The sequence below is a fragment of the Megalobrama amblycephala genome, linkage group LG22 (assembly GCF_018812025.1).
Source record: "Megalobrama amblycephala isolate DHTTF-2021 linkage group LG22, ASM1881202v1, whole genome shotgun sequence".
In the NCBI taxonomy this organism is placed as follows: Eukaryota; Metazoa; Chordata; class Actinopteri; order Cypriniformes; family Xenocyprididae; genus Megalobrama; species Megalobrama amblycephala.
In genome coordinates this window covers 15916334-15938311 of record NC_063065.1, presented here as the reverse complement: position 1 = coordinate 15938311, position 21978 = coordinate 15916334, and the positions used below count along the sequence as shown (strand labels likewise).

The following is a 21978-nucleotide window of genomic DNA, read 5'->3' as shown; positions in this document are numbered from 1 at the left end:
CCTCACCTTGACACTTCTAACCCCTGTGATGACTCCTGTAAGCGCAGACACCAAATGCCATTTTAACCCATTATATCCTGCTGAAACAGGGAGAGGGTTGAAATCAATAACCCTGAGATGCTCTGCTCATAAATCACCCTGGGCCAGGCTGAATGGGGTCCAATCAATGCTGAGTGATCACCAGCCATGGAAGAGGGCCTGATCATCAGCGCAGTGGCTGTTTTATGAGCTCTTATGCTGTATGAGAATGAACATATACTTATGTTTGATTGATGAAGCCCTGAAGAGCCCAGCTCAGTGGTTTTATCGGCTTTTCTGCTCCTCTAACAGCCATTTATTTGTGTTGAAGAAGCAGAAACAGAGAAGCTGATACACAAATTTAAGCAAAAGATCCATTCATTAATTAAAAATGTGTCATAATTGATGAATGCATATAGAAATTGCCTTTAAATAGCCAAATCTAACACTTTTTATTAATATTAAACTTAAAGGATTAGTTCACTTTCAAATAAAATTTTCCTGATAATTTACTCACCCCCATGTCATCCAAGATGTTCATGTCTTTCTTCAGTCGAAAAGAAATTAAGGTTTTTGATGAAAATATTCCAGGATTTTTCTCCTTATAGTGGACTTTAATGGCCTCCAAACGGTTGAAGGTCAAAATTACAGTTTCAGTGCAGCTTCAAAAGGCTTTAAACGATACCAGACGAGGAATAAGGGTCTTTTATTCGGTCATTTTTGAAAAAAATACAACTGTATATGCTTTATATAAACAGATGATCGCCCTCCAAGTGCTTCCGCTTTCCGTATTCGCCTTCCCTATTCAACTTACGTAATGAACGCGGCACCAGTTTCATTAATTTTTTTTTTTCGTAAGTAGAATAGGGAAGGCGTAGGACATACAGCGTAAGCTTTTTGAAGAATACGGAAAGCGGAAGCACGTACAAGGCGATCGTTTGTGTTTATAAAGCATACACAGTTGTATTTTTTTCAAAAATGACCGATCGTTTCGATAGATAAGACCCTTATTCCTCGTCTGGTATCATTTAAAGCCCTTTGAAGCTGTAATTTTGACCTTCAACCATTTGGAGTCCATTGAAGTCCACTATAAGGAGAATAATCATGAAATGTTTTCATCAAAAACCTTAATTTCTTATCGACTGAAGAGAGAAAGACATGAACATCTTGGATGACATGGGGGTGAGTAAATTTTCAGGAAAATTTTATTTGAAAGTGAACTAATCCTTTAATATTCTAAACTTAACACTTAACCATCTGTATGATATACCTTTAAAACTTTGTCCCAGCACAAGTTCATACCAGGCACAGGAAGTTTTATAGCTAATAGGACTTTGAAATGTGTTAGAAATAGAAAATCAAATAGATTTGAATAGGTCTGAGCCATTAATCTGCCTTTGCTTTAGAATACAGATGGGATTTTACACTCAAATAAAGATGAGAAAAAATAAAAAAGGGGTTCACTGAAGAAAGCAGCCAACATATGGCTGTTATCTCTGCTTCAGACATGCAGGGCCTTTTTATAGGGTTTTAAACACCCACCTGTAAATCAGAATAAGTACATCACATGTTATACATTAAAGTAATTAATGCAGTATGTTCTTATGTACTAAACTCTCACACAGTTAGTCAACCCAGTAAAACAAACTTAATAATTGTGCTTCCTTTATAGATAGTTTTGATTATTTGAGCTCTCTATTTTCATTGGACAACAATAATGAAAATATGCTGTGTATGATAAACTTGTGATCAGGATTGCTGTATCTAATTCATCGGTACTGTATAAAACCTGCTATACAGTATATCTAACCATCAAAGTATGTAATACACCCAAGGGTCGATTACATTCTACATTAATTTTGTATGCTTTGCTAACCTCTCTCTCATCCTCTCCCTGTGTGCAGTACACAACTGCTGTTGAATATGGTGATTTATATGATTATTATGAGGGAGCGACCCCCACAGCGACAGAGGAATATTCTGAGCCGCAGGTAAATGCAGGAAATGTGTGATGTGTTTGTTATGTCAATCATGAGGTGGCCCCACCCCCTTTCCTTGTCCTATATAGACCTTATGTCAAACATTCGAACGCTCATGATAACTTTAGTTAACTCTACAATAAGTAAATCCACTTCACCAGCTACATGTAATTACTATTTGAAAGCGATGCCATAGAGGTATTGCAAAACGTAAGTTATAAAGTTGGCTGGATAAGGTCTATACAGTACATGGGCAAAAGTATGTGGTTTGGGCTTTGTGTGGGTCAGTCAAGTTATTCCATACCGGTTTCCTTTTGCCGTCCTGTGATTCTGACAACTCAACAAGCACTTTGGTACACCCTGTACTGCTGAAAATGTTTGTTTAAGGAGATTATATGGCTGTATGCTAGCTTTTAAGCACCTGTTAGTTAGCTTAAATAGCCAGACCCATAAATTACGGTAGCAGTTCACATACGTTTGCCCATGTGTGTCTGTCCATGTTTTTACTGGAACCTGTAAACTCAATGTCTAGTGTGTCTTTACTGGGTTTTTTTTTTAAAAAAAAAGAAAGAAATCTGTGAACTTAAAGAGTCAAATGGATGCTTTTTTTTTTTTTTTTTTCTTTTTTAACCTAGGTTACTTAGCAAGCAAGCCTGAAATCTGTTCAGTTATGATATCAAAACAACATTTTTGACTACTCAAACCTAATAAATATATACTTTTCTAATATAAATCCTAGATTTACACTACTGTTCAATAGTTTGGGGTCGGTAAGATGCTTTAATGTTTTTGAAAGAAGTCTCTTACGCTCACCAAGGCTGCATATATTTGATCAAGAATGCAGTAAAAGCAGTAATATTGTGAAATATTATTACAGTTTATAATAACTCATTTCTGTTTTAATATATTTTAAATTTGAATTTATTCCTGTGGTGGAAAAACTGATTTTTCAGCATCATAACTCCAGTCTTCAGTCACACCTGATCCATCAGAAATCATTCAAATATGCTGATTTGGAAACATTTCTTATTATTATTAATATTGAAAACAGTTTTGTTTTTAGACATTTTTGATACATTTTCATTTTCAGGATTCTTTGATGAATATAAAGTTCAACAGAACAGAACTGATTTAATATAGATTTTTTTGTAACAATATAAAAGCCATTTTTTATCAATTTAATGCACCCTTGCTGAAAAAAGTATTTTCTTTCAAAAATAATAATATTAATAATCTTACTGACCCCAACATTTTTGAATGGTTGTGTATACCAAGTAAGCCAAATTTAAAGGATCTTATTTACCTTCTAACATGGATGCTTTGATGTGTTGTGTCTTTTTCCCTTCACCATAACCTTTTTCCAGAGAGTGAAACGTAGTGTCTCCATGAAAACGAAGAGGACGAGAAAGTCCCCTAAGTCTTTTCCCAAACCCTATAAGTACCAGGAGCCAAAACAGGCTAAAAAGTTAGCGACTAAGAAGAAGAGATATGGATACCAGCCATCGCCATCAAGACATGTCATTCTAGGGGTAACAGTACAAGTGTAGTTCATGTCAGAACCCATCAAGATCTCTCTTTTCAGTGAGGGAAATCTCTGATGATAGTCTGATGATCCGCCACTTTTCTCTAGGTGCCGTCCTTGCAGATCCAGCCTGTAACACTTGTGGAACTGCTTGAACTGTGTTAATTCCTCCTTTCTCGTCTTCTTCCTCTTTTTTCTCACTTTGAAACTGCTATAGCTTAACAATGTAGATGGGGAGTACTATGACTACGGAACAGTAGATGCTTCCAAAACTCGGTCTCCCATCGCAACCACTGGACCAAACCAGGTAATCATTCGATTATATACTATGACGGTAGGGGTGAGGGTCTCTAAAATGTTGGACAGAAAGAGGAAAATTCCAGGCACACATATCATAAGGAAGTATTTGATTGAAATGACAAAGACAAAACAATTCATGGCAATTGTTTTGTGTTTTTTTTTTTTTTTGACTCTGGTACTGTCACTGCAATGGAACTGTTTTATCCAACAACATTAAGCTAATATTCACCATAAAACTGCCAAGTTCTAAATTTAGCCAATCCACTTCCTGTCATGTCTGAAACGTTGGACATGTCTAGAATATCAAGTAGATATTTCTCAGTGGATTGTCATTCAGTTGGTTTTCAGCTTTCTGTTGGGGAATTTCAATGATGTTTAAGGCTGCATTCAATTAAAACGAACGATCAACCATCCTATCAAATCTAATGCAGTGAATATCTATATATTTTTGTCTTTTTGGCTAAAATATTGACAGGTTGCCTATTTTCTAGCCCTGAATATCATTGATAAGATGGCTCGTCCCATTCAAAACAGTTCCATCAGTGAATGATCCAAAGAGGGCTGATGTTAAAGCGGCCACATGCTAATATGATGAAGTAACAAAACATCATAGCATTAGTCCCTGTTGTAGTCTGGTTAATTAGTTCTGGCACTAGTTAGCAGAACTATATTTAACACAATTGAGCTCTTTCACAGCCATTTTGATGTATTTACAATGCAGTTCTTTGTTTATATTTGATATTGCATATCTTATAATAAGAGTGAGTGTGTTTTTCTCAACTGAAATGCAATAGAAAACCAACCCTTGTGCTAACAAAATTTTTAGGACAAATAAAAACTGATTATTTTTTCATGGTTATGTTGTAAATCATACTGTAAATCTTGGCTGTTGTAATCAAATGCAGATTTTAAAGAGATACACTTTTAGTTGTTATGATATGATCTTTTCCTGCATTTGATTGCATAATTATCGCATTTGTTTGTGTATTCATAAACACTATTTCTGTCTTATTTTTTCACCTATAAACATAATTCCACTTTACCATTATGTTTATTGTGGACAAAAGACAGGAATATCTTAATGTCTGTCATAGACTTGCATGTGTGATTATTAAATTAGTAATAATTAAATTAGTAAAAATCTCTTTGCTAATAACACACAAAAATGCCCCCAAAATTTGAACATACACATTACTGATTAAATTTGTCATTTACCCAACTACAATTAATTTATGCCATAAATTCTCATCAATTAATCAAAATTGTTTTATGCAATCCAAATCATCCCAAATATTTCCATTGAACAAGACACAGTAGTGTTAAAGGGAATACTCAGAACTTCAGCTAACGTTTTGGCAAGGTTCTTCCAGTAACGTTAATAAAATGTTCATTTAAAGTTATCTGGTATTTAATAATGTTCTCAAAACGCTAACACAAAAACATTATTTATTCATTGTTAATGGAAGTTTTTATATGAAATGTTTTAGTTGAACATTTGTTTAACATTTTTTAAATGTTACTACATGTTTCAGAATGTTCAGAGAACATTCAAAAGTAACAATACCATAATGTTTGGAAAATGATAAAAATGGAATGTTCCATTAACAGTTGCATAACCAAGAAAAAACATTTTTAAAACATCTAAAAAACATTCAGAGAACATTCAGAAATAGCGTAACAGGAATGTTAATGGGCAAAACGATCCTAGAACACAATTTTGTTAGCTGGGACCAAAAATGTATGTGATATTCTTGCAAAATATCTCTCATGCAATTCATTTTGCTCATGCTTTGCATACAGTAGTAGATTACATACAGTAGTATTTGCTTTAACTGCTTAAACTAACATCCATCATCTTCCCTCAAACTCCCTTCCCCTCCACCCGGCCGCATTGCTTGGGTATAATAAGGCTGTGGAAGAGGAAGTTTTCGGTGACTATGTCACTGAGACGGCCCAGGCTGGTCTGGATCCGACCGCTGCCCCGGAGGCCGCGCTGCCCAGCGGCACCGCCGACCCCGTCGGAGTGGATGCGTATGACTTTAAGGAGTATGATCTTAAGGAATATGATGTGACTGGGCTTGACAAAAATCAGTATGAGTACGGGGCGTACGATGAGTTTGGCAATGCGGCTCCGAACCCTACGTCCACTTATGAGGACAGTTTTGGGCCAGGGGTCGCCGCCGAAACCGACATTGCTGAAACAGAAGTGACGTCGGATGTAAGTATTACTCCCTCGGAATGAGCACAAATCGGGAGTGTTGGATGTGGGAATTTAGCATGCATTATTGTTGGCTTTGTAGTGCACCATTTTGCATGGGATCCATCCATTTTTCTGTTCAATGCATTTGTTCATACTAATCTTTCCCCACTGGATGTCATTAGCATGTTTTGAAGCACACAGATGACAGTGCTTTTTCCTCTTGTCCGTATTAGTTTCCTCTCCCTCCCATTTCTGCGTATGTTATAGATCACATTATTTCACAGATCATCTACACACATACTCTCATACCTGAGACCCATGGAGCTGCTGTAGATTGAACTCCCTGACTGTCAGCACCTTATCTCCCATATTGCCCCGGGACACGGCAATTACCCCATACCACAGACCCAGCTGTCTGTTCAGACACACCCTTCTCCACCTCCTCCTAAAGAAGCTCATACTTCCCCTCTGTCAAACACTCCAGTACCTGTATCTTATGAGCCACAAGAGCAAAGGTTTGATGGCATCAGATCCTGCCCATTAAAATGTTGGTTACACACTTCCCCTCTTGTTAATCTCAGAGAGAATAATGTTATATATGAATATAACATCTTTCTTTTAGTAAGTGTACCTCATGCACCAGCACTAACCCTAATAGTTTAGATCTATCTATCTATCTATCTATCTATCTATCTATCTATCTATCTATCTATCTATCTATCTATCTATCTATCTATCTATCTATCTATCTATCTATCTATCTATCTATCTATCTATCTATCTATCTATCGTTCTATCGTTCTATCATTCTATCTGACATTCTCTTTAACCTCTCTTGTATGTTTGCAGGTGGGTGGAGGTGCTGTTCTGGGGCAGAAAGGAGAGAAAGGAGAGCCTGCAGTGATTGAGCCAGTGAGTGAGAGGGGAATTCTGGACATTCCTCACCACAATATTACAGTTTTTCTCAATTGCTTTGGCACATTTTTCAAAACAGTCTTAACATTCTCTAAACTGTAAGTTCAAGTGTCACAACTATTTGCTGGAACATCAGAACTCTATTAAATGTCTGCAAAATGTATTAACTCACCCAAAAATGCATGCTCCAAAACATATTGTGTCAGTAAATTGGCCAGTGCCACCAAAAATAAAAAGTGTTTTTGATTGTGTTTGAGCCATACTGGTCAAATGTTTAGATGTTTTCAACCTTATATAAAAATGTCATGTGTTTTTTTGTTGTTGTTGTTTTTTGACATTGACTGCTTTCTATACTGTACAAGAATGTCAGTTTTGTCTAGCTGAATGCTCTTGTGTATTACACTAAGCTAGTGTTGTCAAAAGTACCAACCGTGATACCAAGTCGGTACTGAACATTTTTGAGCGCCGTTGAGCGGATTCGTAAACAACTCTGATTGGCCATTGTGTTCACGCACTCAACAGATATGTCTGTGATTGGCTACAGTGATCAACACATGGGAGTGTTTGAATTGGAAAGTGTTTTAAAAGTGGGAGCGTTTGAAAGAAGGTGTATATCAACAGACTGGTCCACTGATAGACGCCTGCTTTCATGTGTATTTGTCTATTGTCGTTGATGTCTGTTTACAACATGTTTTTGAAGCGTTGATCATTGAAGCCAATCACAGACATATCTGATGAACACATGACGTGAACACTATGACCAATCAGAGGTGTTTACAAATCCACTCAACAGCGCTCAAAACGTCACATTTTTAAAATTTCAGTATGGACTTGGTGTAGCGGTTGGTACTTTTTTGACAACGCTAGACTGAGCTTTTTAGATGCAGATTTCAACAGTAGGTAAAAAATTTAGTAGGAAGATACTGTAGTACACAAAAAGAAATTAATATTTGTATTTATTGGTATTTGTAGAAATGTGTTACATGTAAACTGAAAATTCACACTTGCTTGTTCATTTTTACACACTCTATTATGTCTTCCCTTAAAGGATTAGTCCACTTTTAAATACACTTTTCCTGATAAATTTACTCACCCCCATGTCATCCAAGATGTTCATGTCTTTCTTTCGTCAGTCGAAAAGAAATGAAGGTTTTTGAGGAAAACATTCCAGGATTTTTCTCCTTACAGTAGATTTTGATGGCTACCAACAGATTGAAGGTCAAAATTACAGTTTCAGTGCAGCTTCAAGGGCTTTAAACGATACCAGATGAGTAATAAGGGTCTTATCTAGCGAATCGATCGGTCATTTTCGAAAAAAATACAACCGTTTATGCTTTATAAACAAAATATCGCATTGAACGAACTTTCCGCTTCCGCATTCTTCATAACGCTTACGCTGAATGTCCTACGCCTTCCCTATTCTACTTACGGAACGAACGCGGCGCCAGTTTCGTTTTTTTCCGTAACTTGAATAGGGCTGACGTAGAACATTCAGCGTAAGCGTTATGAAGAATGCGGAAGCGGAAAGTACGTTCAATGCGATATTTTGTTTATAAAGCATAAACGGTTGTATTTTTTTTCGAAAATGACCGATCGATTCGCTAGATAAGACCATTATTTCTCATCTGGTATCGTTTAAAGCCCTTGAAGCTGCACTGAAACTGTAATTTTGACCTTCAATCTGTTGGTAGCCATCAAAATCTACTGTAAGGAGAAAAATCCTGGAATGTTTTCCTCAAAAACCTTCATTTCTTTTCGACTGACGAAAGAAAGACATGAACATCTTGGATGACATGGGGGTGAGTAAATTTATCAGGAAAAGTGTATTTAAAAGTGGACTAATCCTTTAACACCACCACACATTCTTACATATCTTCTTATTGCTCTTCCATGACAAGAAACTGTGAATTTTCAGTTTACATGTGACAAATTTTTTTGCAAAAATAGATGTGCTGTATAAATACAAATTCATTTACATAGTACTGCTGTAGCTGCTGCTGTTTAGGGCTGTGACATTCATCCTTTTTCAAAAATGGAAGTGATTGTGCTGGGCAAACTCCATATATATGATTCCAAACTTGATTGGTAGATTAATAAGATTGGGATTCCTATTTCATTATAATGGCAAGCCATTTGCCAATTTAACAGACATTACAAACATTCCATGTCACACATTTTTGGAAAATACATGCATGTCCAACAGATTTCGATAATTGAATGGATCATTTTGCATGTGGAGGCTCACACGATGAAAGAATGCTCAGAAATTGTGAAGAGTTTGACAGTTTCACTGAGAATCAACTCAGTTTTGATCAATAAGCCATGTGCATTTTTATTGTGCAAATTGTGCTCTTTTGCACACATCTGCCAAAACACTAGCTTAAATCAATAAAAAATTCAAATCTGATATGATGTAATTGTTCAGAGATCTGAACTTACTTTTTTGAGAAAAAAAGTAAATCATTCAAAAAATGAGCCAAAGTAATTAAGAATAACTGTAATAGTCATATATGAACATTCACTTATTAATTTGATGCTGCAATCTATTCTGGTCAGTTTTTGATTGTAGTTCTGATTGTGTTGTCTGATTCATAGGGAATGCTGATTGAGGGACCTGCTGGACCACCTGGGCCTGCTGTAAGTTACCTGCGTTTTTTACTTGTATCCGTTATAACATGTAATATTCAACCAATGTGTTCTAATGAGTTTTATGAACAACAATATGGCCTAAAATCTTTTGGTAATTGACTTTTCATTTTGATCAGATCTGTCTGTTTATTTTTGTCTTAGGGTCTTCCAGGCCCTCCAGGTTTACAAGGCCCTCCTGGTTCGGCCGGAGATCCTGGTGACAGGGTAAGAATTTCGAATCCAGGCTATGTTTACATATGATGATCACAGTTATTTTCAGGATATTAACAAGGTTTAGGTCTCAAACTTTCTTCTGTTATATTTTGGCTTTTGTTTGGCTTTTGACCCCATGAAGATGTGTCAGTAAACAGTACATAATGCTAATTTATTCTGAACAGGGTCATGGCAGATTCCTGACCCTAAGGGCACATTTACACCCTCTCTGACACATTTAGTTTTCAGATGTGAAACTCTGAGCTGCTTTATTTAGAAACACAGATTAGTGCAAAATAGGAATAGCGAATTGCCATAATACATAATACATCAGAATAAGTAGTCACTGTTCAGTGGGCAAATCGTGACAAAATTTCTGATTAAATGCAGCACTATACTAAACTGCAGTCTATTTCGCTATTTTTCAACATACTCTTCTGTCTTAAACTGTTTGAGGATAATTATCGTTAGAAATTCCCAAACCAACTCCAAAGTCTGTCTGGCGATCTGATGTTAGGTTTGTGTTGTGGGTATTACACGTCTACGTAAAAACACACTCTAACTGAACAGCACACACACACAAGAATGCTAATGATGAATTAGCTAGTACAGTTAGTTTTACAAGTAAAAAAAAAAAGGAAAGAACATTCAAATAGAGGATTTCTAAACTACTAAATGCAGAAATGCCTTGCAAAAAAAATTGGGACTGAAATGAACATTATGTGATCTTGAGTACTTCCTGTTAATGTTTTTGTCCATCATGCAAGGGCCTGTTCACAAAAAACAAATTTTTACTGTTAAAAATGCACCTAAACCTATTTGTAAGCCTAAACTTGACATAAACTGTAAACTTGTCTCTCAAATCTGATTGGTTGATTGGAAGGTTGTTCCAGGATCAACAAAAATGTGTTGTACTTGGTGAAATCACATTCACTGATGCGGTCCAGTGGAATGAAAAAAGTGCAAAGTCTAGAGAATCGTTTTGGAAAAGGTTTAACTTCTTTAAACTTGAGCACCAAGCTTTTAGAATGCCGTGTCTCGCGCGAGACGCCGCAAAAATGACGTGAGCGCAGCGGTTGAAGATGTCCGTCTAGCTAATGTTTACATTGAAAAACAGTGGAAAAGTAGCACAGTGGAATGGAAAAGCACATTATGTGTGAACTGAATATTAAAATGACTTTTAATATCCTTTATTAGTGTTATTTAACATCTGCCCAAGCTAAACATGTAGCAAAAGTAAAACAGTGTTGTAGTTTGTTGCAAATGGACATGGTGGAGACAACATGGAACTATCTGGACGGGTATCGTTTGGACAGGTGTCCAAAAAAGTAATTGTTACGCAGTGTATCCCTCCTGTGCTCCTGTGCTCGCACAAATCAGTATCTTTAAAATGGGCAACTTCACTTAAGGGTAATGGAAGTGAGAGGGTCTCTCTCTATCTCTGTTTGATCCTCCTCCTTTTCTCATTCCTCTCTTGGCATTCTCTTACCTGAGTGTTGTCAAGTCAAGAAGTGTCAAGTTACTGATTTATCCCTTCTCTCTCTCTCTCTCCCTCTCTTCCTGCTTCCTCAGGGTCCTCCCGGCCGCGCTGGTCTTCCCGGAGCGGATGGCTTGCCAGGGCCCCCTGGTACTATGCTGATGTTGCCAGTAAGACCCCCTAAATCTACCAAAAAAACTTAGCAAATTTGTCTAGCTTCTGCTGCACAACAGTTTAATGCATGTATTCGGCAATAATACATACATTAAAATAATAATAACATACTTATTTAGAATATATGATTGTGTAGTAGTTTCTAAAAGTATTAAAACCATCTAAATCTTAATGAAATATTCGTTTTGCTGCTTTTTTGTTTGTAAGTTAAAAATCATTGAAATGGATAATGATTATTAATGGACAGTTCTTCAGAATATTGTTGTTGTACATAAGTACATTTACAGTAAATCCTAATTAAATATTCACAAAGCTGCTTTTTATATTTGATTGACTTACATTATAGTGTAGTATGAAGAGTTATACGTAGATAAATGTAAACAATGGCTGCATACGTTAGAGCATATTGTTGTTTAGATATTTTCAAAAGTATTGAAATCATCTAAATCCTAATTAAATATTCAGCTTTTTTGTGTTTGATTAACTCATTTATAGTATAGTATACTGTTGAATGAAGTGTTATATGTAATAATGATAATCTAAATTCCTTATAAAATTTTCATAGTATTTATTTTCGTATTTGATTGTTAGTTACAATGTTATAAGATTAAATACAATTGCAATATATGAAACTAATGATTGAATACTTCACTTCTTTAGAGCATATTGCTGTATTATATTTATAATATTGCTTTTTGTAGTTGAATAACTTACAGTGTTTACTGTAAAGTATACTGTAGTATGTAGTAATATATGTAATGATGATACAAAAATTAAAATGATGACTGCATACTTCACTTTAGAACAAATTGTTGTGATTTTAGTAATATTATGTTTATATTTTATATTTTAGTAGTAGAATTTAAAATATTGAATCCTAATTAAATATTCATAATTTTGTGTTTTGTGTTTGATTAACCTAGAATTTACAGTATAGTATAGTATAAAGTGTTATAGAATAATAAGGACACATATGAAAATAATGACTGTAAAAAACTCCCTGAGACTTCCTAGCTCATCCATCCAGATAGCAAAATTCTCTGTTTTTACTGTTATTTCTATTCCTTATGTTCTATTTTTATTATTCTTCTTATGTAAAGCACTTTGAATTACCATTTTGTATGAAATGTGCTATACAAATAAAATTGCCTTGCCTTGCCTTGCCATACTTCTTTTTTATTGTTAAGTAGTTTTCAAAAGTATTTAAAATTAAATATTAAATATTCATAATATTGCTTTTAATTTTTTACTGACTTAATATTTAGAGTATACAATAAATATACGATAGTATGAAGTGTTTTTTTTTTTTTTAGATGAAAATTATAATAATTAATACTCTGCTTATGTTTGACAGTTCCGTTTTGGCGGTGATGGGGAAAAGGGTCCAGTGGTGTCGGCTCAGGAGGCCCAGGCTCAGGCTATTCTCTCTCAGGCCAGGGTGAGTACGAGACCAGGGCCAGGCGAGCAGAAGTAAAGGGCCAAATGGCCCCAGAGCTTCACCCAGCTGTTTGCTAAGGAGGGAGGTGGGGGACTCTTGACTGTTTGTAGGGAAGAGGTGGAGCGATAGGTCAGAAGGTGGGGAGGGGATTTGCTCTGGCCTTGTTTGCGCTAAAACAAGAGTGAAACGGAGCAGCACAGGCTGCTTTGACTCATGTGGAGAGACTAGTTAAAAATACTAGCAAGGTTCACGACCCGCAGGAGGGCGACCCTGACAGGTGTTGCAGATTAGTGTGTGCGCTCAGATCTGTCCTTGACAAATGCAGACACGGCCCCACCTCCTCTGGCTAAAGAGAGTAGATGTCCGCCAGTCACAGTGTATGATTGATGGTATTGTGATGATTTTGATTTTTTTTTTTTGTTTATGTCCACAGCTGGCCATGAGAGGTCCACCAGGTCCAATGGGTCTCACCGGAAGATCTGGCCCAGTGGTGAGTTTCAATGACCCCATGACCTCTGCAAAAGTCCCACCCAATCAGCCTGTGAATGAGCATTTGACTGACTGAAAATCTAAGCAATGCAATGTGATGTAATAATTCAAAGTTGAGCATCACTAATTGTATGCAAAACGCCATCACTGTCCCATTCGTTACACAGCCCTGCATCTTCAGATGATAATTTACAAAAATTTGATGATGCTGAATTTAAAAATATCAATAAAATCTTTTCATCATAAATGATTTATGGCAAAAAGAAGTATTTAAAATGTATCACTTAACTTACAATCTGGAAAAGAGTGGGAAAATATGTTCAAATACTTAATTGCAAAGACCTTCACGTAAACATGTGTTTATAAATAAGCTTTTTGTCATGAAATGTGTAACTTCTTCATCTTACAAATAGGAATCATGTCTTTGTGGCAGTTTTTCAATGGATAATACAAGACTTATTCACCTTAAAAATGGTTGTCAATGTACGACGTGCTAGAGCGAAACAAGTATTGGATTTCATTCGGCAAATATGATGCAAAATAATTTTTATAACTTAGATCATCACACCAAGGGGGCAATATCCTCCATGAAATAGATCACCCATTTGGCTTTGCACAATATCACAATATCTTCTCTTTTACTACATATTCAATTAGTAGAGAGGCCAGCTAACCAGATTAATGAACCTAACCGTCTGACCTGTTGAAACACGATGGGCCAGTGAACTCAAGCCTAACCACTTCAGGCGAGAGAAATGATCCTGCTTTGAACAAAACTAATGGCATAAAACCTAAAATAAGCATGAAAACCACAGCCATGTCATGACATACTTATCCTGCGTAACTGACTGAGCCTGAATCAATGAGACTTTGAAATCACAGTCTTTATTTAGGAAAAGAACACAGCAACTGTTTAATGTCTAGTTGCGAATCCTCAGATGTGTCATTTGAAAAGCAGACAAATGAGAATCTTTGAGTTTCCAAATGATTCTGTATGATAGGGTACAATTTTAGGAATAAATGCAAATCCCAACTCTTAAATTATCTTTTAAATTAGCTTAAAAAACTAGGACTGTCTGTCTGGGATAGCAGCAATTTTGAAATCATCAGTTTCTCAGTTGCTTGTGCTGCTTGTGTTCTAAAAAAAAAACATCAGAACTCCCTAAAATAAAGTGCAATAACTACCTCTCAAAAAAAATCTGACTGATTATGTCAACTGTGCTACCTTCTGTACTTTTATTCTGGGCTTATTTTTATTCTCTATGAGAGTAAAGAACAGTGAGGAGTTGTGAAAGATTGCCACCTGCTGTTTATTTGTATATAGTGCAGGCATTTCAATCATTCTGTAACTTGTTAAAATGTGTTGATTTGGTCTAGTCTTGGTCTAATGCATCTCTCTCTGGTGTTAAACACACTCAGGGTCTTCCAGGTCCTCCTGGACTGAAGGGAGAGGGTGGAGACCCTGGCCCTCAGGTAAGCTCACCACCCAAGGTCATCCTATATAATTATCTACTTCCCTAAATAATCCTGTATCTTTCCACCATAGGGTCCAAGGGGTATCCAAGGCCCACCAGGGCAAATAGGAAAACCTGGCAAGAGAGTAAGAGATTTCTCTTTATTTTTCACACAGATACACATTGCTTAAATAAGCAATTTTTTTGTTAATGGATAGATACATAACGGTTCCCAATAGTCATATCATCTGTGATCTCTGTGACAGGGGCGTGCTGGAGCCGATGGGGCCCGTGGAATGCCTGGAGAATCTGGATCTAAGGTACAAGAAATATTCTCACCCACATATATATCTCACTATGCCGTTATAGACAGTTTTGTGCATTTATACAGTACATATAAATATTACCTGGTCTTCTTCACAGGGTGACAGAGGTTTTGATGGGCTTCCAGGTCTGCCTGGTGAAAAGGGACACAGGGTGTGTATGAACACATACAGAACAATTCAATAGACAAGAGGTAGATGAAGAGGTACACAACAATTATCTATTAGGTGCAGCTCCTTTACTCTATATATATATATATATATATATATATATATATATATATATATATATATATATATTATCATATATTGGTTGCCACAAACAAGTTTCTATCTTCATTTTTAATTATCTCTGCTCAGGCGTTGATTTAGCTAAATAACAGGCTTAAATACATTAATTCATAAGCTGAATTCTGAATGATTATTTAGCCTAATTCGTTTTACTCCCATTTTAGTAACTTCCCATCCATCCCCACAATAATTTTTCTAACTTGCTTTCAAACTTTCAAATGGCTTCTTTTTATCAAAGTATTTTGCAGATTATTATCATAATGCTATTGATTAGCATTTTTATATTTCGCAAAATTTATATTAGCAACATTTTGTATTTCTTTGTAATAACTGGCAAACAAATTACAATAAAAACATAAAAGCTACATAAATCAATAATTCATCATTATTTAGGTGCATAATATCTGATTCAGTAATAAGCACCAACAAATAAAAATTTCTTAAAATACTTATTTTGAACAACAAAAAAGTAGTACCCTTATCAAACATCAAAATCAAATTTATTTTAGGAAAAAATTGTATATTTCTTTGCAATAACTGACAATAATTCAGTAAAGGTACATCAAATTCAATAATTCATCATTATTTAGGTGCATAAAATCTGCATCAGCAAACCAAAACTTGTTAAAATGCTTATTTTCAACAACAACAAAAAGTATATGGTACCCTTATTGTACATCCCCAACAGACACTTGGCATTAGCTGACAATTTTGCTCTTTGTTGTACAAAGGATATATAATAAATAATGATACTGAGAAGAAGTAGAAAGAGCCTTCTACTAAGGAAACCCTACAGTAGGGTATTTCCAGCCTGTTCCCATCTCAACAAAGGTAATAATTATAGGCTCCCTAGATCACTTGCAAGCAAAGGTGAAAAGATTATATATTAGGTTAGATGTAATAAAGTTTGACACTTGCTGTCTGTCTCTTTCTGACAGGGAGAGAATGGTCCCCCTGGTCCCCCTGGACCTACTGGAGAGGACGGACCAAGAGTAAGTGCTTTTCCGAATCACCTGAAGAACATTTCATTGGTTCAGCTATTAGAATAATCATATTCACTCCTTCCTCCTTTACAGGGAGAAGATGGAGAGATTGGACCAAGAGGACTTGCTGGAGAGAGCGTAAGTGTGTCCTTTTTTTTTTTTTTTTTTTTTAGAATAAAAATGTTTTATTTCTAGTTTGCCACCAGGGGGCAGAGACACCCAACAGCCTATTATGATTCCTATTAAAATTCAGATGAGAATACTTGCTCTTTTTAATCATAACCTTCACATCTCTTTTTATCTCAGGGGCCACGAGGTCTGCTCGGCCCTAGAGGCCCTCCTGGACCTCCTGGACAACCTGTAAGTGATTGAACTTTAAATTTATAATCTTGTGGATCTGATGCTGATTACTCGCTTCTAATCTTTCACAATTGATTTGTGCAGGGCATTGCTGGTGTTGATGGTCCACAGGGTCCCAAAGGAAACATGGTAAGAGACATATATCTTGTAAACCTGGCATTTTTTAGATAAAATCAGAGTAGCAGGTGCTGATAATACTTGTTGAGTAAATCTCTGTGGGTTTTGAACGTGTTTTGGCCTTGATGTATCTATAGACCAAAAACAGACTACTGTCTGTGAAGTTTAAATCACATTTCTTACTGCCACATTGACTTCACCGTTGAATGAATAAATCGTGTGTAACAAAATAACTCTTCATTTAGCGTATCAAATCCGAAACATGTTCTGTTTTTTGGAATTGAATTATGACTAATGAAAACAACTGACTCATCTGTTTGCTGAAGGATAAATGCGAAGTCATGACCCCCCAGATATATTCAAGAGCTATTTTTCAGAAATGAACTGATATTATCAGAAGCTACTCTGATAGCAGCTAATGTTGTACAGTAACTAAATACACATTAAACATTCAGGTCAATGAACTTTCAAATATGAGGATAGTTTAATCATAATGTAGTATTAGCATTCTCCCAGCTAACAGGGAGCGTTTAACGTTCTGGAAAAGGTTCTCTTAAAGTTATAAGCAAACATTCTTCCAGTAACGTTAATAGAACGTTATCTGGTCTTTAATAATGTTCTCAAAATGTTAGCTCAAAATTCCTGAAATGATTCATTTTTTCTGAAGTGTTTTAGTTGGACTGTCATCTAATGTTTTTCAAATGTTTCAGAATGTTTAGAGAACATTCAAAAGTAATGTTCCCATAATATTTGCAAAATGATAAAAATGGTTTTCTCAACGCTTTTAACATGATTAAAAAACTGGAAGCTTTGAATATTCAGAGAAATAATGTTTTCATAACTTAATGGGAATGTTAGCAAAGTGTTGTTGGTATTATAGCCTGCCACCTTTAACATTAAAAAATAATCATAATTTTGTCAGCATCTTGTTCACCTTTTTAAAGTTTTAGCATCATATTCGCATCAACAAATAAAGCACATATGTCAACCCACACAAAAATATATGGAACATTGCTGGATATTTGACATATTCAGGGTGCAGTTGATGTATTCCGTCTTTTTCTGTTGAACAGGGACCCCAGGGAGAGCCCGGCCCGCCTGGACAGCAGGGAATCCCAGGAACACAGGTGAGTACAAACACACACACACACACACACACTTCAGACACACAACCTTGCAGGTTTTACTGTTAGGTTTGAGTCTTGAGAATTGTTTCTCATATGCAAGATCCAGTTTGGTCTGGAAATGTCACCGAAATTAATCTTAAAGGTCATGAAAAAGTCATGGGGATTTCTTAATCTTTTAATAATTTTTAAATTACATCTTATGTTCAGTCCTTTTAATATTTTGGGAAAAAAGTGAAAAAAAAAAAAAACACTTAAGTAAACAAGTGGAACAATAATATATAGATATAGTTATATAAATAATATATTTAATATAATAAAATAAATATATAAAATATATTTCGTTAAAACACTAAAGTAAACAAGTGGAACAATAATTAAAAAAATAAAAATTAATTTATGTAACTATATATATAGTTACATAAATTATATATATAAAAATTAAAATAAATATATAAAATATATACTACATGAAGTCTTTATATATACACAAAATTACATATATTAATTTTGCATTAATTGCCACAAAAATGCTAGTTTCATCATATTTCATTGTCTCTAGAATTACAAAAAAAAAAAAAAAATATATATATATATATATATATATATATATATATATATATATGAGAGAGAGAGTTACAGAAATAATATATTTAATATAATAAAATAAATATATAAAAATATATTACATTACAACACTAAAGTAAACAAGTGTAACAATAATTTAATATATATATATATATATATATATATATAGTTACATAAATATATTTAATATATAAAAATATATAACATATATTACATTAAGTCTTTATATATATATATATATATATATATATATATATATATATATATTAATTTTGCAATAATTGCCACAGACATGCTAGTTTCATATTTCATTCTCAGTCTCTACATTAAAAAAATTGGTGTAGAAAAAGAAACGGAAACACACTGAATTTTGAAGTAGAAAAACTAAAATCATATTTTGTAAAATGCACTAAATACTAAATATTTACTAAATATGTAGTAATCTACTGTTTTATTTACAGTTTCGAAAAATAATTTTCTTACAGTATACTATAGCTTTGATTTTGCTCAATTACAGGCTGAATTCTGAATTATTATTCAGCCCAATTCATCGAACCCCTTTTTTTTTTTTTCTCATTTCTCATCCCCACCATAATTTTTCAATCTTACTTCTGAACGGCTTTGTCACACTAAATCTCAGCGGGCACGGTGAAATTATCTGAAATATTTCTGTAAGCCTCTGCTGGGCCCAGAGGAAGTGGGCAGCTGAAAGCGTCTCATTCATAACGCCCCACCTGCAGTGGTCGAATCAGACCGGTGAGCTCAAATTTCCCTGGAGTGAACTCCTGGTCAGCACACACACTCTTACATTCACAAATACACAGAATCAGACACTGTAAACACACACATAGTAATAACGTGTGTATGCACACACACTTCAAGCACACAGTGCAAACACCAATGACCCTGCCAACACACACACAGGGACAATACAATAAGTCCATTATTGGGTGTAAGTCATCAGATAGGACTCCTCTCTACCACACACCTACTGCTCCATCTCCCCCCACCCTGCTGCCATAGCAACAAATCTTGACGTTTGCTGTCTGTTTTCTGTTACACAGGGTCTCCCAGGTCCGCAGGGCCCAATCGGACCGCCTGGAGAAAAAGTAAGTCTTTCGTAGTTTCATTAATATAATTCTCAGGAGAACAGAATGAGACCAAAAGGAAAGATTACCAACATATCACAGTGATATAAAGCTTTAGATAATGCTGTTGGTTCTTTATTACTTATCCCTTATATGTGTATTTTTTGCTCTTTTGCTTTGGATAAATTAATAAATGCAAATGTCAAATTGAGCTTCAGTGCAGGATAGATGTGATTTAGTCTCAAAACATCATTGGAACATGCATTTTTTTTCTGTAGCATTCATTTTCAAGCATACTTCCTTTTTCATAAGACAGCTGGTTCATGATTCAGTGCATGTTGTTTCCTGTAGGGCATCTGTGCTCTTAGAAATCCTTCTTAATCCAATCGAAGTTCTTTTTCTCTGTCTCTTCATACAGGGTCCTCAGGGAAGGTCTGGTTTGCCTGGATTGCCTGGCGCAGATGGACCTCCTGTAAGTATCAGTGATTCATGTCTACTAAACTACTGATAGGTGATGATTGAAATACATTTCACGGTATCGTTATCATGATTTAGACTTTTAAAAATTAGACTTTATCTTCTTACACATTTTGCATACTAACATGCTCTATATTAGTGATAGTATAGAAGTATTGGGATAGTTACTTTAAAAGTAATGCGTTACAATATTGTGTTACTTTCTAAAAAAGTAGTCTTTGTTACTTGTTATGTAAAGTAATGTGTTACATTGCATTAGCATTACTTTTTCTCACCTGGGATGGACTTGCTTGTTTGTTTTTTAATAACACACAAAAAAAGTTATATTAAGTGATATAAGTGAAATGAATAAGCCTCAGGCTGAAGGAAATGCAAATTCATGCCTGTACAGTAGAGGGCGCAGCTCTAACAAACCTTTCAGCTGTGCTGCCATTCTGGATTAAAGAAGAATAGGACACAGGAGAAGAAAGTTCAACACTCTCACTTCATTTTGAGGAATACTGAATCTGTTTTGTGCAAGTGACACGAGTAAATGCATGCTCTCATTTAGTCTAGAACTAAAATAACCATCATGCGCACATAACGCCTCTGCACTTACTCCCGATTTCTCTCAACATGGCGATAAGAGAGATGTCAGTCAATAAATGGGAAAAGAAAGTACTCAGTAGTAACTCAGATATTTTGTTGTAAATTTACAAGTAATGCATTACTTTACTTGTTACTTGAAAAAGTAATCTGATTACATAACTCGTGTTACTTGTAATGCGTTACTCGCATCATAGCAAAGAAAATGTGTTTTGTGCCCTTTATAGCAAACCTTGAGAACTATAGCTATTGTCAGACACTAAACAGTCGGTTATGCCTTTCATCTGTCACTTTATACTAAATATCTGTCTTTATTCTACAGGGACATCCAGGTAAAGAGGGTCCACCTGGAGAGAAAGGAGCTTTGGTAAGCAAACACAATTTTAGGGAGTATTTACACTGAATATGTCTTGATCAATCTTGTGACAGGGCCCCTGAAATAATCAGGCCTTCATTTTAAGCTTTCATTTAGTGATGAGGGATTTTTTTGCTAGACAAAGAGCAGGAGAAATACCAAGCGTAAATACCAAGAGTGTCTCAGAGCCACCAAAAGCTATGAGAAGAGTGACTGTTTATCTCACAGAATAAGATGCAGCCTGCAGAAATGACATGCACGGTTGTTGTTCTCACTGGAACTACCTACTGTAGCCAAAGCACAGTAAAGTCAGTTAGCCATTTCCAAAGCCCATATTTACAAAATATAGATTCTGGAAATCAATACTCTGGTCTCATGAGACCAAATCAATAATTTTGGATCTAACAGCATCCAAAATGTTATGGTGTTGCTAGAGGAGGAGTACAGTGAGAAGTGCCTGGTTCCCACAGTAAAGTTCAGTGGTAGTAAAGCTCTTTAATAGGGATGTATGAGTGCTGAAGGTGTGAGGGAGTTGTGCTTTATCAATGCTGTCACAAATTCCTACACCACCGTGTAATTTAATACACAAACTTGAAACAGAAGATTTTTCAACATGACAATGAGGATATGCTTTCTCCCAAGGTGAAAAATCTTCTGTGGACATGTATTGCACTCAATCTTAACACTATTGAGCGCCTGTGGGGGATTCTGTAGAGACGAGTTGAGCAACACTCCCCATTAAAGATCAGGGCATTTAAGGAGCTCATCATCCAGCAGTTAAACAGGACAGATGTGATAATATGTCATGAAATGTCAGTGCAGTATATTCAAAATTATGGAGGGCATACTAAGTGCTAGAATATTATACATTTGTTGAATT

General features: G+C 35.4%; 1 protein-coding gene across 4 annotated transcripts in view; it reads left to right on the top strand.

Moving 5' to 3' along the window:
• col11a1a (collagen, type XI, alpha 1a) overlaps positions 1–21978 on the top strand; it is a 91543-nt gene that overhangs the window by 25123 nt on the left and 44442 nt on the right. Inside the window, exons 6-26 of one of the 4 annotated variants that reach the window (XM_048174619.1) lie at positions 1923–2009; positions 3737–3826; positions 5729–6037; positions 6869–6931; positions 9530–9571; positions 9725–9787; positions 11348–11422; positions 12781–12864; positions 13298–13354; positions 14773–14826; positions 14900–14953; positions 15074–15127; positions 15231–15284; positions 16360–16413; positions 16498–16542; positions 16711–16764; positions 16849–16893; positions 17955–18008; positions 19658–19702; positions 20100–20153; positions 21066–21110. In XM_048174619.1, the coding sequence (XP_048030576.1) occupies positions 1923–2009; positions 3737–3826; positions 5729–6037; positions 6869–6931; positions 9530–9571; positions 9725–9787; positions 11348–11422; positions 12781–12864; positions 13298–13354; positions 14773–14826; positions 14900–14953; positions 15074–15127; positions 15231–15284; positions 16360–16413; positions 16498–16542; positions 16711–16764; positions 16849–16893; positions 17955–18008; positions 19658–19702; positions 20100–20153; positions 21066–21110 (1482 nt within the window). Of the gene's footprint in view, positions 1–1922; positions 2010–3361; positions 3527–3736; positions 3827–5728; positions 6038–6868; positions 6932–9529; positions 9572–9724; positions 9788–11347; positions 11423–12780; positions 12865–13297; positions 13355–14772; positions 14827–14899; positions 14954–15073; positions 15128–15230; positions 15285–16359; positions 16414–16497; positions 16543–16710; positions 16765–16848; positions 16894–17954; positions 18009–19657; positions 19703–20099; positions 20154–21065; positions 21111–21978 lie in introns of all 4 variants that reach the window. The other 3 variants (XM_048174621.1, XM_048174623.1, XM_048174622.1) reach the window with 3 other exon arrangements.